At 38.4% G+C, this 16,755-nt stretch overlaps 1 protein-coding gene, 1 long non-coding RNA gene and 1 other non-coding gene across 5 annotated transcripts in view; 2 read left to right on the top strand and 1 right to left on the bottom strand.

Moving 5' to 3' along the window:
* The first annotated feature begins 11,169 nt into the window (after positions 1-11,169).
* Positions 11,170-11,272, top strand: LOC115939118 (U6 spliceosomal RNA). The gene has a single exon (XR_004074049.1). It is a non-coding gene; the product is annotated as a U6 spliceosomal RNA (small nuclear RNA).
* A 1,064-nt stretch (positions 11,273-12,336) lies between these two features.
* Positions 12,337-16,755, bottom strand: part of LOC115944508 (uncharacterized) — a 94,290-nt gene continuing 89,871 nt past the window's right edge. The window contains exon 5 of the long non-coding RNA XR_014147446.1: positions 12,337-13,081. This is a non-coding gene — a long non-coding RNA (uncharacterized LOC115944508). The remainder of the gene's footprint in view (positions 13,082-16,755) is intronic.
* Positions 12,552-16,755, top strand: part of PLSCR1 (phospholipid scramblase 1) — a 28,652-nt gene continuing 24,448 nt past the window's right edge. For 2 of the 3 annotated variants that reach the window (XM_081827492.1, XM_081827494.1), the window contains exon 1: positions 12,577-12,756. Coding sequence is in view for 1 of the 3 variants with exons in the window: in XM_081827493.1 (XP_081683619.1) it covers positions 16,438-16,450 (13 nt within the window). In the remaining 2 variants the exon portion in view is untranslated. Of the gene's footprint in view, positions 12,757-16,424; positions 16,451-16,755 lie in introns of all 3 variants that reach the window. The other variant, XM_081827493.1, reaches the window with a different exon arrangement.

The following is a 16,755-nucleotide window of genomic DNA, read 5'->3' as shown; positions in this document are numbered from 1 at the left end:
AAAGCCTCACCATTAAATCTCTTATTATCTAAGAAATACTATGAATAAGGTAAATGGCTCAGCAGTCACCAAAGAACATCTATGAGAAGCTATCAGATATTATGCCTATTAGAAATGTTAAACTTAGGATGACCTATCTAAATATTTTTGAAATCTGTAGGAAAAAATATTATGTAGATTACTTTTGATTTTATAAGGTAGCACAAATTTCTGATATTTAAGAGACTTTCAGTAAAAATAATTTTCCTTACTTGGCTTTAAGAATGTCAGGGGCTAGGAACAAGCTTTATTTTTTCAAAAAAATTTTTATTTCAATAGAAAAATATTTAAACTCTGGTTTTAGAATTTTAGAACATATAAACTAATATAACACATGATAAACATAAAATGAGATTGGACAATATTAAATGTGAGTTTTAAGTGTGACTTAAAAATATCTTAAGATATTTTAGGCCTAGCCGTGGACGCTGGCACCAAGGGATAAGATAGGAAGCAACCTAAATGTCCATTGATGGATGACATTGATAAAGAAAATGTGACTTATGCATGCAATGGAAAATTATTCAGCCTTAAATTATTTTTAGTAAGTAAAGTTGGGAAAACTAAACAACTATATGCAAAACAATGAAGTTGGACCTTTTTCTTATACCATACACAAAAATCAAGTCAAAATTGATTAACGAGTTAAACATAAGACCTGAAACCACAAACCTCCTAGAGGAAAACATAGTGGAAAATCTTCCTGAGGTTAGTCTTAGGAATGATTTCTTAGATATGGCATCAAAATCAGAGGAAACAAAAGCAAAAATATATAAGTGGGACAATGCTTCTGTACAGCAAAGGAAACTATCAACAAAATGAAAAGGCAGCCTATAGAATAGAAGAAAATATTTGCAAAACATATATCTGATAAGAGGTTGATATCCAAAATATATAAAGAACACATACAATCAGAAGGAAAAAAAATCCAATTTAAAAATGAGTAGAGAAACTAAATAGACATTTCTCCAAAGAAGACATACAAATGGCCAACATATACATGAAAAGATATTCAAAGTCACTCATCATCAGGGAGATGCAAATCAAAACCACAATGAGATATCACCTCATACCAGTCAAGATGGCTACTATCAAAAAGGAAAAACAAAACAAAACAAAAAACAGCAAATGTTGGCCAGGATGTGGAGACAATAGAACCCTTTTACATTGTTGGTGGGAATGTAAATTGGCGCAGCCACTCTGGAAAACAGTATATAGTATCCTCAGGAAAAAAAAAAAAAAAATCATGTGACCCAGCAATCCCATTTCTGAAATATACCTGAAGGAGTTGAAATCAGGATCTCAAAGATGTATCCGTACTCCCATGTTCAATGCAGCATTTACCACAATAGATAAGACATGGAAGCAACCTAAATGTCCACTGATGGATGAAATTGATAAAGAAAATGTGGCTTAGGCATGCAATGGAAAATTATTCAGCCTTAAAGAGAAGGAATTCCTGTTATTAGTGACTGTGGATGAACCTACAGGGCATTATGGTAAGTGAAAAAGGCCAGACACAGATGGATAAATACTATGTAATACCACTTATATGAGAAATCTAAAGTGGTACAACTCATAGAAGCAGAAAGTAGAATGATGGTTGCCAGAGGCTGAAAAGGGGAAAATGGGGAGTTATTAGTCAAAGGGTACAAGTTTCAGTTATGCAAGATGAATAAAGATCTACTGTACGATATAGTACCTATAGTTAACAATACTATATTGTATACTAAAAAATTGCTAAAGGAGTAGAACTTACATTATGTGTTATTATAAACAATAATGATAAATAAAAGCAGGAGGAAACTTTTGAAGGAGATAGACTTGTTTATGGCATTGATTGTGGTGATGGTTTCATGGATGTACACTTATGCCCAAACTCATCCAGCTAAATAAACATTAAATATGTACAGCTTTTTGTATTTCAATTATACCTCAATATATCACTTCTTTAAAAAATCTATTTTAACTACTCAATGTTGTTTCTACTCTAGCAGATATGTTTTTGGTACACTGTCATATGAAAGAACTAAATGATATGTGATGTGAGAAACAAAGGTAGAAGAAAAATGATTAAATTCCCTTACTACCTACAGCCTATTGACAAGTCCTTGAAACAGGCAGAGTGACATTCCTCTAGGAGCTCAGCTGCCTCGATGTTAATACTTTGTTAAGGGCAAAAGGCAATCTTAGCCTGACCCCTAGGATCCTGTAAGTCTACTTTAACATAGAACAATTCATTCGGAAACTTTCTTTATCTCTACCCCCAAAATACATGTTGGCAATCATCATCCAAGCATATGACCCACCAATATACATCTGAAGAGCTTCATGACTGAGTTTTTACTAAACAGTAATAAATGACCTTTTCCTCACAATAGCTAACCCCCTCAGGATCCTGGAAACCTTGTTTCCAAAATACATGGGAGGCTTACTCTATCCCCCAGCCCCCTCCCAACTTGAAAGTATAAAATGGGCCACTCCTCATGACCCCAGTGCTGCTCTTTCTGTCCATCGGTCCTATCCCTGTGCTTTAATAAAGCCACCTTTTTGCACCAAAGAATCTCAAGAATTCTTTCTTGGCCATTGGCTTCAAACCCTAATGTCTTTCCACATCAATATATACTCACTAATTTGATGATATTTCCAAACGACAACAAAAAAAATCTGATAATATGACTAGGGTCCTATTCTGACAAGTAAATAATAGAAGGAAAGAAAAGAACGGAAGCTCACCTACTTTTCTTATCTTTGTTATCTTCACTGTCCTCAGTAAAGTGAGTCACATCACTTTTGGTAACTTTTCTCCAATTTGTTACTAACAATTGCCATAAAGCCAAAAAGCCAAATGCAGATAACCCCAACATAATCTATTTTGAGATAAATGATTTTAATTTGAATAGGGACCAAGACTGTCATGAGAAGCTCTTTGGTCTGTAATTTTTTATTCTCAGTAATATGATAAAATGATGACATTTCTAATTTCATTGTATGTAATTAAGATAGAGCCTGTGGACTCCTGGGCACCTGGATGGTTCAGTCAGTTAAGTGTCTGCTTTCAGCTCAGGTCATGATCCCAGGGTCCTGTTTGAGCCCCACATTGGGCTCCCTGCTCAGGGGGGAGCCTGCTTCTCCCTCTCCCTCTGCTGCTCTCCCTGCTTATACTCTCTCTCTGTCAAATAAATAAATAAAATCGTAAAAAAAAAAAAAGGGGTGCCTGGGTGGCTCAGTCTTTAAGCGTCTGCCTTCAGCTCAGGTCATGATCCCAGGGCCCTGGGATCGAGCCCCACATCGTGCTCCCTGCTCAGCGGGAAGGCTGTTTCTCTCTCTCCCCCTCCCCCTGCTTGTGTTCCCTCTCTCGCTATGTCTCTCTCTGTCAAATAAATAAAATCTTTAAAAAAAAAAAAAAGGAACCTCTGGATTCCTATTAAAACCAGTTAGCAGTAGTGGAAGTAGTCATAATAAAAATAGCAGCAGCAGAAACAGGAGTCTTAATAGAAATAGTAGTTTAATTGTTGCCCTTCCACAAATCTACAAATTTGGATCATTATCTCTTTCACTCTCCAGTTAGCTGTGTTAAGCATTGGTGTCTGAGGCAGTTCTTTTAAAGGGAGAAGAGAAGCATATGTTTTGCTTATGCTCAGAGTAAAGTTTGTTGGGAATATGCAGGACAGAGTGAAGGTATTTGTGGAGTGACAGCTCTCTCAAAATCCTACTGTGCCAGCCAGATGTTGGAGAGAGGGTCTATGGCTGTTTCCATGTTTAGATAACCCTGGACCTGGTAAATGGCTGATAAAGGCTCGTACTGGAGATACTTACCTGTCTTAGAAACTGGGAGAATTTCATTCAGTGGTGGCTGCCCGTTCAGGATGAAGCGCTGTGTGACTGAGGGTGTGTTCCTTGGTGGCTTTGTTTGGCCATGATTTCAATGATCAGAACCTACAGAGAAGTTACTTTTTAGCCACACTTAACTGTTGCCTACAGAAAGAGGTTAGTACCCTCCGAATTAGGTAGCCTAGTCTGTCGGTGAGTCCAAACTCACTGGCTGCAATGGTTACTTCTTCTTTTAATGAACAAGGTAAACCTGTGGTCCTCTCCTAACGCGATATCCAAATTCACTTTTCTCTTTCATTTCCCTTCTTTCTTCCTCTCTCAGACTCTCTCTCCCTTGTATGGTACATAAATTGAACCTTCTAATTACTCTTTCTCATCCAGGATGCAAGAAAGCTATAATAGTTTCACAATATGCAGGTGGTCACAAAATTGTCAAAGGGTCAAAGTAATTGAAGGGTCAAAGAAAAAGAAATTAGATTGGGGGGGGCACCTGAAAGAAAAAAAAAAAATTGCAGCTTTCTACTCATTTACCATACAGTGAAGCAAAGCAGTCAACAAGGCCTGCTGCTGAAATTTATTAATTTACTCCCTCTGGCATCTTTATAAGTGGGTTATCTAAATATCACCAGATACTTGAGGAAGGCCTCAACAAGAGAGATAAAAACAAACAAAAGGAAAAGCAAAACTTGGAAAAAACAGATACATTGCTGAAGAAAATAGCCAAAAAACCCCTCACTCCAAACCCCATAATTAATATCCTCTCAGACATAAAAAACAATCTACAAAACAAGAATAGAAAACTATAAGGAAGGACATTTGGGGGGGGTGGGGAATGTTAGCAGTTGAAAACACAATAACAAAATTTTAACTTAGGATATAAAAGATCAATTGAGAAAAATCTCAGAAATTTTAACAAACAAAAAATAAGAAGGAAAATAGGGAAGTAGAGGCAGAGAAGATGAAGAGAAAGAAAGAGAGAATGCAAATGAGAAAAAGGTGAATTCGAATATCCTATTAGGAAAGGAACATGGGTGTACCTTGGCCATTAAAAAGAGAAGTAACATTTGTAACTGGTTTTGGACTCACAGAAAAAACCAGGCTACTCTTGTCCAGAGGAAAGTAATCTGGGTAGTTGTTTTTTGCAAAAATGGAAGAAGGGTAGAGGGCAGAAATAACTGAAGCCTGTTTCCTGAACCTATGTGTTCCGTTTCACATCTCATGAGTACTCTTTTTTGAATAAGATGATCCATCTCTTCTGCGAAGGGTAATTCGAGACAATTTGTGAGAGAGTTCTTGAAGTATTACTTGTAAAGAATGGTTCAGCTCTAATTATAAATGGAGAGGAGTGCCTGGGGGTCTAAGTGGGTTAAGCATCCAACTCTTGATTTCAGCTCAGGTCATGATCTCAGGGTTGTGAGATGGAGCCAGAGTTGGGCTCTGCGCTCAGCGAGGAGTCTGCTTAAGATTCTCTCTGTGCCTTCTCCCTGCCCTTCTCTCTCTTTCTCTCCCTCTCTAAAAACAAACAAACAAACAAACAAAAATTAGAATTAAATTAGAATTAGGAGAAGGAGAAGAAAAAGGAGAATCCTCTTATTTTCAGAGAGCTCTCTGTATCCCAGATCCACTGAGCCAATTCTACAATTGCTGAAGACTCAAACTTCTCTGAAGAATGGATTCTGAATTTTCACTCTAATCAAAAATAGGTCTTTTCATAGCACATCATACTGAGATCTATTGCTGTCTCATTTGGAGCTAAAGAGACCTATGTTTTTTTATTATCTATGAGCCCAAGGATAAGTACCAAATAAACAAGCAGCTTTTCCAAACCTCAAAGCTTAAACTATTTTTATAGGCACAACAGATGGTAAAGTTTAACTTGATTTATCCCTGAGAGGCTGTCCCCTTGGAAAGGGAGTCTGCTTTGCAGAACCCCTGGTAGAGTGCCAAGGGGAAATCAGGACTGGTCCACATGATAAAACAACTGTAACTGCAGGGTTTGGACCCCAATACACAGTCATGCAGGGGAATAACTGGTGCTCCCTTAACCAGTAATAGTGAGTAGAGGAATAAGGCTGACAGCCAAGGTTCTGACATAGCTCACTGCTATCAGCATTATATTCAGGAATTAAAATCGAAGGTATAACTGGAATGGCGTGGGACCCAGGCAATCAGAATAGGTCCTGGGGTGGATAGAATTATAAAGATTTTTCCATCTTTCCATCTTGAACAAGGTAAACCTGTGGTTCTCTCCTAACGCGACATCCAAATTCACTTTTCTCTTTCATCTTCCGGTTATTTGATCAAACAGTAGTCTGGTATTGCTGTGAAATTTATTAAGGCTACTGATCAGCTGACCTTAAAATGGGGATAGTCCTCGATTATCTGGGTGGGTTCAATGTAATCACATGAGGCCTAAAAAGCACAAGAGGAAGACAGAAGAGGCAGTAAGAAGGTGCAGCAGAGATGGAGGTCAGACAGATTCCAAGCATATGGAGAATTCAACCGACAGTCACTAGCTCTGAGGTATGGGATCCTTGTGGGCAGGCCCCCAGCTGACAGCCAACAAGAAAACTAAAATCTGTCTACAACCACAATGGATTCTTCCAACAATCTGAATGGATTTGAAAGTGGAGGGCGCCTGGGTGGCTCAGTTGGTTAAGCGACTGCCTTCGGCTCAGGTCATGATCCTGGAGTCCCGGGATTGAGTCCCGCATCGGGCTCCCTGCTCGGCAGGGAGTCTGCTTCTCCCTCTGACCCTCCCGACCCTCCCCCCTCTCATGCTCTCTCTCTCTCAAATAAATAAATAAAATCTTTAAAAAAAAAAAAAAAGAAAGTGGATTATTTCCAGAGCTTCCAGTTATGAACCCAGTTGGCAAAGACTTTGATTCAACCTTGTGAGACCCAGATCAGAGAACTCAGACAAGCCAACCCACTGCTGACCTGCACAACCGTGAGATGACAAAGTTATTTTAAGCTGATAAATTTGTGGCTATTTGTTACAGCAGCAATAAAAATCTAATACAAATGCCCAACCTATCAGTACAACTTGCATGCAATCAACCGCCAACTATCAGCCCTGGCTATGCCATGTAGTGTTTTACCTGAAACTAGCGTTACCGCCCAACTAACTGCTGAAATACAGAAAGTTGGGTGGTGCATATTTCCTCCTACACTGTATCTACAATTAAATAATGTAAAACTAAATGCCTGAATATTTTTTCTCTATGCAGACCATTCCCATTTTGTACACACATTTATTACCAAGGACAAATAGCACTGATACCTAATAATTTAATAGTTAGGATTGTAACCCACTCAAAGCATTCTAGAGGCTCACATGTTTGATGTAGGAGATTGTTCACAGTATTATGTATATAAATAATAAATTATGGCACAATTGTTACATGAAATATTATGCAACCCTTCCATAAATTTTTGAAGGAAAGGATTACTATATATTAAACGAAAGAAGGATACTAAATTGTATCAACTCAGTCTAATTTTATTATAAGTACAAAATACTTGCACATACAAAGAAGACTGGAAACAAATACATTGTATGATAGCGGTCATTAATAGATGGTTGTTATTAGTAATTTTTACATGTTTTTTATATTTTATAAAATGTCTATATTGGGGCGCCTGGGTGGCTCAGTCGGTTAAGCGTCTGCCTTCGGCTCAGGTCGTGATCCCAGCGTCCTGGGATCGAGCCCCGCATCGGGCTCTGTGCTCAGCAGGGAGCCTGCTTCTCCCTCTCCCGCTGCCTGGCTGCCTGTCTGCCTACTAGTGATCTCTCTCTCTCTCTCTGTCAGATAAATAAATAAAATAAATACAATGTCTATATTATTTATAATTTGATTTTTTTAAAGCAGTCTGTAGAATTGGTTTGCTATGCCACTAATTCTATATATTACTTGCCAAATTAAACTTTTAGCACTTTGGTTTCCTCATTTTCCAAAATAAATGGAAATCATTATTTTAATGATTATATAGAGAGGCTACATTTATCAAAACTATTTTTTTCTTTATTTTTTTAAAGATTTTATTTATTTGAGAGAGAGACGGCATGAACTGAGGGAGGGGCAGAGGGATAAGCAGACTGCTGAGTAGAGAACCCAACGTGGGGTTGGATCCCAGGACCCTGATATCATGATCTGAGCCGAGATCATGACCTGAGCAGAAATCAAGGGTCAGATGCTTAACCAACTGAGCTACCCAGGTGCCCCTATCAAAACTATTTTATATCATTAAAATTATATTTTTGCATCTAACTTAAGGCTTAATAAACTCTATGCATAGCAGTTTTAACTTAGAAATTCTATTCTTTTTTAAAAAAATACTTCATTCTGTAAGTAGAAATATAAATAAATGTTTGGGTGGAAGCAAATTTGGTACAATCCTTTTGGAAAGCTTTTTAGCAAGATATGTAAAAAGAATTAAAATGATCAAGTACGTTGATCCTGAAATTTACCTGGTAATTTAGCCTCATAAAATGATTCAAAAGAAAAAAGGGATAAATGAATATTTAACTCCATTTAAAAGATTTTCTGCCAATATTAGCTTTAAAAAATATAGCATCTATCCTAGATGGTTTGAATTACTCACCTACACACCCCAGATTAAACCTAACTGCTTAATGCTTCAATGCGCATTAACCCTGTAAGTCTAAAGAATGAATGAAATAGAAATTCAATACTCAATGAAGGAACGGTTTGGAATCTCTCTTTTTTATTTATTTATTTTTTTATTTATTTTTTTAAAGATTTTATTTATTTATTTGACACAGAGAGAGAGACAGTGTGTCAATTCCAGGCCTGGCCCATAAAAACTTCCCATGTACGACCAACTTCTCCTTTCTTCTCTCTGCAGACTCAATGTCAAAGCCCAGGAGAAGCTTGGAAGCCATATCCTAAAGATGCTGGGGGTACAGCTCAGTGGTAGAGCATTTGACTGCATATCCTAAAGATGCCAGTGCTGCCATTAGCCTGGGTCCTTCAGTCATGCTGTAAAGCAGAGCCCCCACCCCACCAAAGGGGAACACTTCCATTTGGTTGGTCCATCATGTAAAAAGAAAAAAAAAAAAAAAAAAAGCTTTTGGTTGTGTCATTGAAGTTTGGAGGTGGAGGTTGATAATGCCACCAGCATTATCCCAAATAATATGGCTCAATGTTGACAACTAAAGAATTTGTGCTTGGTAATCTAACAGGAAAATTAAAAATCTTTGCTCAGGTTAATATTTCAACACAGAAAGTTTTGTCCTAATACAAATAAACTTGAAGCACCCAGATGTCAGGACCTTCTCTTGCTGCTTCCACTGTATCAGTTGTCCTTGGGGCTGTGGGACTCATGGAGCTAATGTCTATAGCACTTAGCCTAGACAAGAAAACAGAGCTAAGAGCAATGTGGAGAATTTTAGAAAGAATACATTTAAGATCCTCAGTGGTACAATGCTTCTGACTAAAAATATCCTTAAATAGCTTAAGTAAAAAGCCTGAATCACAAAGAGCTACAACCGAGGTGTAAAATTGAAAAATCCTACACACCACCATGCAGAAGAGGACAGCAATAAAGAAGCTTGCTTATTTTGAGTACAAAACTGGTAGAAAACAAAAATAAATATCCTTGGCGTGTCCATAACCACAAGCCAACCTTCACAGAATAAGTCATCTGGAACTATGTAAGTCCAGGAGCAGTGCTGCAGGTCATCAGTGTCATCAAGTTCTTGAGCTCTTTCCACAGAGTAAATAAGATTTCAACAAATTTGAGAAAATGGAAATAAGAGTCAGATGTACTAACTATTTTGTAAGACATAGGAAGTTATAAAATGTGTAAAGAAGGATGTAAGAATAAGGAGATTCAATTTACCTCCACAGAATCCCAGAGAGACTGAGCACTTAGTGATGCCAAATAAAGGGGAGGATAAAGTTGAAAATTATAAATTAAAGTGAGGAATGCTTGAAAGCCTATATTCAGAAGCCTATTCACCCGTCTTCATTCACTACCCCATTGAGAGAATATGGAAATGGTATGTACCACCCTAAGCAAGGTGTAGAAGACTTCTGTTTAAAGCAGAATGGAAATATCTAGGGACTCAAGAACAATATTCATCAAGGCAGAAAGGTTGAAAAATAACATTGGAAATGGAATCTATTGGATCTCTACAGTTTTACTGCCCCACCTACAGCAGAAGTTCAGCAGTCAGGAAGCTAAACCGTAAACAGAAGCTTCTGCAAGCACTGAAGACTCTGGGCATCTACTCTGACTACCATAAAAGTGTTAAAACCAAAGATAAGTTTCAGGCCCACCAAGAAGGAAAAACTAAGAGAAGACCCCCACTAAAAGCTGGGTTCATTGAATTACTACCTTGTAACATGAAAGAGAAGTAAACCCCACCATGTAGGAAGGAAGAGCACAGAGAAAACTTACTATCTTGACCTTGGTGCCCGATATTAGAAAGATAGATCTATCTGTCAATGTAAAATCTTTAAGTTATCAATAACAGCATGATTTCAGACAAAATGGACTTTGAAGGAAAAGCATTACTAGAAATAAAGAGAAACCTCATTATTTATAAAGGTTCAATTCACCAGGATAATATAACTACTTTTAGTTTTTGCCTAATTATGTAACCACAAAGTATAAGGAAAAAAGTCAAAACAAGAAGAAATAGACAGGGACACCTGGGTGGCTCAGTTGGTTAAGCCTCTGCCTTCAGCTCAGGTCACAATTCCGGGGTCCTGGGATCAAGCCCCACACATCAGGCTCCCTGCTCAGCGGGGAGCCTGCTTCTCCCTCTCCCTCTGCCCCTCCCCATCATTTGTGCTCTCTCTCTCTGTCTGAAGTAAATAAATAAAATCATTAAAAAAAAGAATAGACAAATCTATCATTATACTGGGAGATATCGATATTCCTCTGAATAATTAGTAGAATAAGCAAAGTACCAGCTAAAGTAACAGCATAATTAAGAAATTGACCTAATACAAAAAACACAATATCATATTCAACAATTGAAGAGTACACTTATTTTTCAAGTATATATAAAATATGTACAAAAAATGGCTGTGTGCAAAAGGGCCATAATGCAAGTCTCAAAAAATTTCAAATGGTTGAAACCATTCACAGCATGTTCTTAGACCACAATACACTATAAATAACAAGAAGATAACTAGAAAACTCTAACTTCTTCACAATTAGGAATAAGCAGATATCAAGATGGAATCATATTGGATGTCCTGATATACAGTAGGCTTTCTAAAATAAGATACAAAACCCAGAGGTCAAAAGTGAAAAACTCAGGTGCTTGCTTTGGCGACATATAAACTAAAATTGGAATGATACAGAGAAGATTAGCATGGCCGCTGCACAAGGATGACAAATTCGTGAAGCGTTCCATATTTTTTAAAAAGTGAAAAATACAGTAAAAGATGATTAAAACGAAAGAGTTGTGAAAGCAACTGTAAATAAGATATAATCCATAGACCCACTAGGCAAAAAAAATCCCTTGTTTAACAAATGAGGGATTCAATCCCCAAACATAAAGAGCACAACAAATCAGAAAGTGGAAAAATATCCCAATCCAACAGAAAATTCTGTATTAAATATCAGCCATATCATAGAACAAAATGGTAAAATGTTCAGAAATCCTATGAAAGATTACTCAATGTCACTAACAATTAGAATTAACAAAAACAATAATAAGGTCATACTTACCAATCAGAATAGCAAACATTTAGAATTGATATTCAAGAAGTGGAGAAATGTGGTAAAACAAGCGTTTTCATACTTTATTGGCAGAAGAACAGAATGATGGGTTTTCTATAGTGTATACACAAGGATGTGTGCAAGGATGATGACTACAGCATAATTTCTAATTATAAAAAAGGAAATAAACTACACGCAGATGATTAGATCAATGAGACCATTCTGTATTAGAGGCAAGGAGATTTCTAAGATGCATCCTAAAGGAGAAAAAAAATGCACCAGAGAACAGTCTGCATGAAACAATCCTCTTTATGGAAAGAAACACTATGTACAGTGTATATCACTCTAAACTTTTCGCATATTTTAACTTCTTTAATCCTCAGAAAAATTTTATGAGATAGATACTACTAACATACCCTCATTTGACAGATTAAAAAAGAGGCACAGAGATTGTAATTTGCACAAAGTCGCAGAGATGAGAAGGGATTCAAACCTAAGTGGCTGGTTTCTTCCTTTGTACTTCTTTTCTCAATTTCATTTCCTATTCTCCTCCCTTCTCACCCCCTCTTCCTTCCTCCCACGTATTTCTTCTCTTACTAAATCTTCAAGTGTCTGTCGCCTGAATCATGGGAAGAAAAGGGGAGGGAAGGTGCAGAAGGTACGTTTTGCTTTTCTCCATATTCAGCTTTATTGTTTGGAAGATCCTGTGTTACTTTCGTAAATAAGATATTTTAAAGAAAAAAAAATCAGTGCATCCTTCAGTTCAGTTTAACAAATATTTGTTTATTGAGCCGGTTTGCCAGTCGGGGGGGGGGTGGATGTGAGAAAAATTAAACATTCTAAACACATCTAGTCAGTTTGACTCTTAAAAGTTGTTAGCAGCGTTTGGGGGAGAATGAGGGATAGGGAGAGGAAGAGACAGAGGGACCTCCCAGTTCATTGTTGCCCTTCGCCACAGAACTATCTTTGAAGTCTCGGCTGGGAGCAAGAAAGGGGGGCAAGGGCAGCATTTCCGCCGCAGCCGGGCGCCCGCAGCAATCACGCCCTCCAGCAGGGACGCAGGCGCTCGGCGACCACAAGTAGGAACCAGGAAACGAAACCCAGAGAGTTTCGCGGTGCCAAGGTCGTTCGGAGGTTCCCGTACCTCGCCTCGAGGCCGCATCCGCACAGCGGCAGCCACAGGTGAGTGTGCACCCGGCGCGGGAGCCGCGTGGCTTCCCAGGCAGGGTGCGCGGCGCTGGGGGCGACTAGCGGGGGGCGGGGCGCGAGGGCTGGCGGGCTGTGCTTGCGCTGGGTGGGTGAGTAGAGGGTGGCGGTCGGAGTCCCGGCAGCCCGAGGGAGCGACCCCGGAAGCAGAGCGGCGACTCGCGCGGGGCCCCCTCTGGTCCGGCAGGTGTTTCCTGCCCGAAACCTCCTTGCAGGCTCAGTGCCCCCTTAGTACTGTACACCTTTCCGGCCGCGCTGAAGAACCCGGCAAGAACCTGATCCGTGGGTGTCCGCCAGCTCACTGGGGAGGGGGGATTAGAAGGGATGATTAATAGACCCTTTTAGCTGTCATTTAACAGTAAGTATTAATTAGGTGTATGGGTGGACCCCAAAACTGTGCTAGCCACTCTGGAACACCAGATGAATTGGAAAGATAGAGGTGGTTTATAGCTTAGAGGCTAAATCCATTAGTTCGGGAGTCCACCTGCCTGATTTGAATCCTGCCTCTACTACTTAATTTCTGTGGACTCAGTTTCTTCATCTGTCTTCCTTGCCTTATCTTTGAAATTGTGTAAAGATCAAAAAGGAGTTACAAGAGTTAGAGTATGGTATATATTAGTGTAAAGCTATTGGAGCTGTGTCCAGCACTGCCCCAAGTACTCAGTAAGGTTAGCTTTTAATATTTTTAATAGTAAAATCCCTGCTTCTCCAAGATTATTATCTGCTTCCCATGTGGTTTTATTTATACAGCTATTCCTGGAAGTCCTAGAATGTCTACTCCCCAGTTCCAAGAACAGGCAGGCATTGTTTCTCCTAGTTTAGCATTTTGAGAAACATTAGTACAAGTGTCACTTAGTGGGAATTGTCAAGGGATTCATGATTTCCTTTTTCTTTCTTTCTTTTTTTTTTTAAAGATTTTATTTATTTATTTGACAGAGAGAGAGATAGTGAGAGAGGGAACACAAGCAGGGAGAGCTGGAGAGGGAGAAGCAGGCTTCCCACCGAGCAGGGAGCCCGATGCGGGGCTCGATCCCAGGACCCTGGGATCATGACCTGAGCCGAAGGCAGACGCTTAATGACTGAGCCACCCAGGCGCCCCATGATTTCCTTTTTCATCGTTGAACTTTCTTAACACCAGAAGTTTCTCTTAATACCATGCCCGCAAGTATGACAACTGCAAGGCTTTGAACACTGAATAGACGCAAGGAATGAAGAATACATGAAAAGGGAAATGAGTGGATTTCTGCAGTTGGATAGAAAAGTGACATGTAAAATAAGTGGTTGGATCAGAGACTAAGCAGTTTCACATTTGTAAGGGAGCTGTTCCTTGTGACCGAAAGGAGTGAAATAATACTGTACAGATCTTGTTCAGTCAACAAGCACCCATTATGTGCCTTGTCCTGGACAAGATAGGCCATATTCTGGCCCTTAAGATCATAGAATGCAGGTAGAGGACATTAAATGAGTAAGAACTGTCCCTGTACACTTCTCTATCCTCATGTCCGATGATCTCTCCTTCTTTTTTTTCTGTAATCCACAAACCTCTCATTTCCTTAAGTGAGTCAAGCTCCCTCTAGCCACAGGCCTTCTACCTGTTCCCTCTGTCTATAATTCCTCACTTCCCCAACCCCCACCCATGGCCTGGCTGATTTTAGACTTCCTTTGGCTCTCAGATTCAGTGGAAGTTAGGGACATAGAATTCTGTCATTGTCTTTAGAGCAGTAACATTTTGCTAAAATAATTCAGAACATATATCCACATCTTGGGACTCAGAAAAATGTTAACTGGTTTGTTCTTAAACAATTAAGAAGTAAATGTGGATAAATAATTCAAATCTAGTTTGTGCCTAGTTTATAGGCATAGTAGTCTTAGGATCTTCCAAAATTAGGGATGCTTCCCTTGGGTTCCAGATTGTACATTAATATTTTTTAAAGCAATAAGATAGAAATTTCAGGTCCCCAAGAGATGGGTCTAGGATTTCACTGTAATATGAGTTGTGGAGCCATGACTGATGTCACTTGCAATATTTCTCTTCCCTGATGGAAGAGGTTTATAATTTTCAAATAGCCCAGAGCAACAATGGGCCTTATGGTGTCTGATAGAATAATTTTACCAGAGATACACATAAATGAATATAGTATATGATGCACTAATCTCCTCAGAAGCTCTCATTTAACAGAATTAGGAAGAAGTGTGTGGTAATCAGATTATAATTTGAAGTTATGTATTTGTCCTGAGGTAATTAAGATTCCAGTAGTACAATATATTTGACTTCCTTAGAGACTTTTTTTCTTTTAGTACAGGATAAATATGATGTTCTCTTTCTTGGAAGTTTTTCTAGGATTTGTTTCTTAGTAAGAGTAGTGGGGGCATTATTTAAAAGTTACTGTGTTAATTAATTAATTAATTAATTCACCCAGGACTCAGCCTAGTCATTTCCAAAACTGAGAGACATTACCTCTTGTTAATAGACCCTTAAGTTTGAGAAAATCAAAAGATCTTTAAAACAGCAAACAAGAGTGGACAGGGTGACATGGTGAGTATCATCCTTATCCCACAAGTGCTTTATTTTACTTGGCACACATACAGGTACAACTGTCACTTAACATTTTATACCTGAACTTATACCATTTTTCATGCTTGAGATACTGTGTAATTGCAAAAATTCTAAAACCTACAGCACAGTGAGGACCCAGATTTTGTTTTGTAGTAGTTTTTGCCATCAGGAATTTATTCTCACAACTCTGTAATTTAAGACTCAAAATAATGTAACCAAATAGGAAAGAAAAGAACAAATACGGACAAATAAGCTCTGCTTTAGTCTGTTTAGTTTCCTTTCCTTGGATCTCTGTACAAGAGGTTTTGCCTTATGTGTTAATTGTAATTAGTAGGCAGAAAGGGGGTTGGGATTTTAAGTGGAGAGATCAGGGGAAAAGGGTTCAACGAACTGGAAGGTCAAAGCACTGAATGCAATGTTTTTATTATTGTTGTTGTTGTTGTTATTGTTATTATTTTCTGTAGAAATAGCCAAACACAAACTTGTAGTCCAATTGTCATGATGCTGCAGCTATGACAACCCCTGAGAGTGGGCTCTCTGGCTAAAAGTGTATCTTGAAACATAGAACAAAGGGTCAGGCCTTTTCAGATTTACTGTTCAAGTTGGGCAGAACATATCCACAGAACTTGGAATCCACAGGTATTTGCAGTAGTGTGATCCGATAGCTAAACCGTCTGTCCTGGTGAACCATGTCTAGAGCCCAGACCTAAGGCTGAATGCTGGATCACACACTCCTTTTGTATAGATTGGAAGGTTCCAGTTTTGGAGTTTAGTTTGGTTGCAATGTGGAGTCTTGAGATCACAGTGTTTTCTTTTTGGCTTTCTGCCTCATAGGACCCTCTCTCCACAAAGGTTTGTAGAAAATGTCCACCATCCTTGGGTGACCCACAACTTCTTAAGTTGTACTCAGAACCACATCAACGGGGAATGGGATCAAGACCAAAGGGTTTAAATGACCATTCTGGTAGATGAGATGAATAGAAGAATATCCTATGTGTATGTATAGTTTCAGAATATCTTATTTCAATAGTCATATTTGGCCTATAAATTTGTAGACAATGTAGTAATATCAGGTCTTCTTTTTCAGAGCTCTTTAAATCATGGAAAAACAAAGTAAGTAATTTAAGTGTTTACTTTCGTTTTATAATGTTAAATCTGTTGTTAATATATTCTTTGTCATAGTGTTTTACTCAATTTCTGAAAAGATATAATTTCCTTTGTTTTGTTTATGCTTCAGAACTCAGAGTCTAGTTCATTGTTTTGACTGTAGAGACAATCTACACATATATCCACTAAGTTTTCCTCTAAAAATAATAATAAAAAAAAAACTTAGATAAGCCTAAGGAATTTTAGTCTTACTGGGAAATATGTTATATAATTTATACTATATTCCATCTAGATCAGTTTTTCCCTTTTAA

Source organism: Leptonychotes weddellii, chromosome 1 (assembly GCF_054177405.1).
Source record: "Leptonychotes weddellii isolate Sample4059 chromosome 1, ASM5417740v2, whole genome shotgun sequence".
In the NCBI taxonomy this organism is placed as follows: domain Eukaryota; kingdom Metazoa; phylum Chordata; class Mammalia; order Carnivora; family Phocidae; genus Leptonychotes; species Leptonychotes weddellii.
This window is presented reverse-complemented; position numbering and strand designations above follow the sequence as displayed.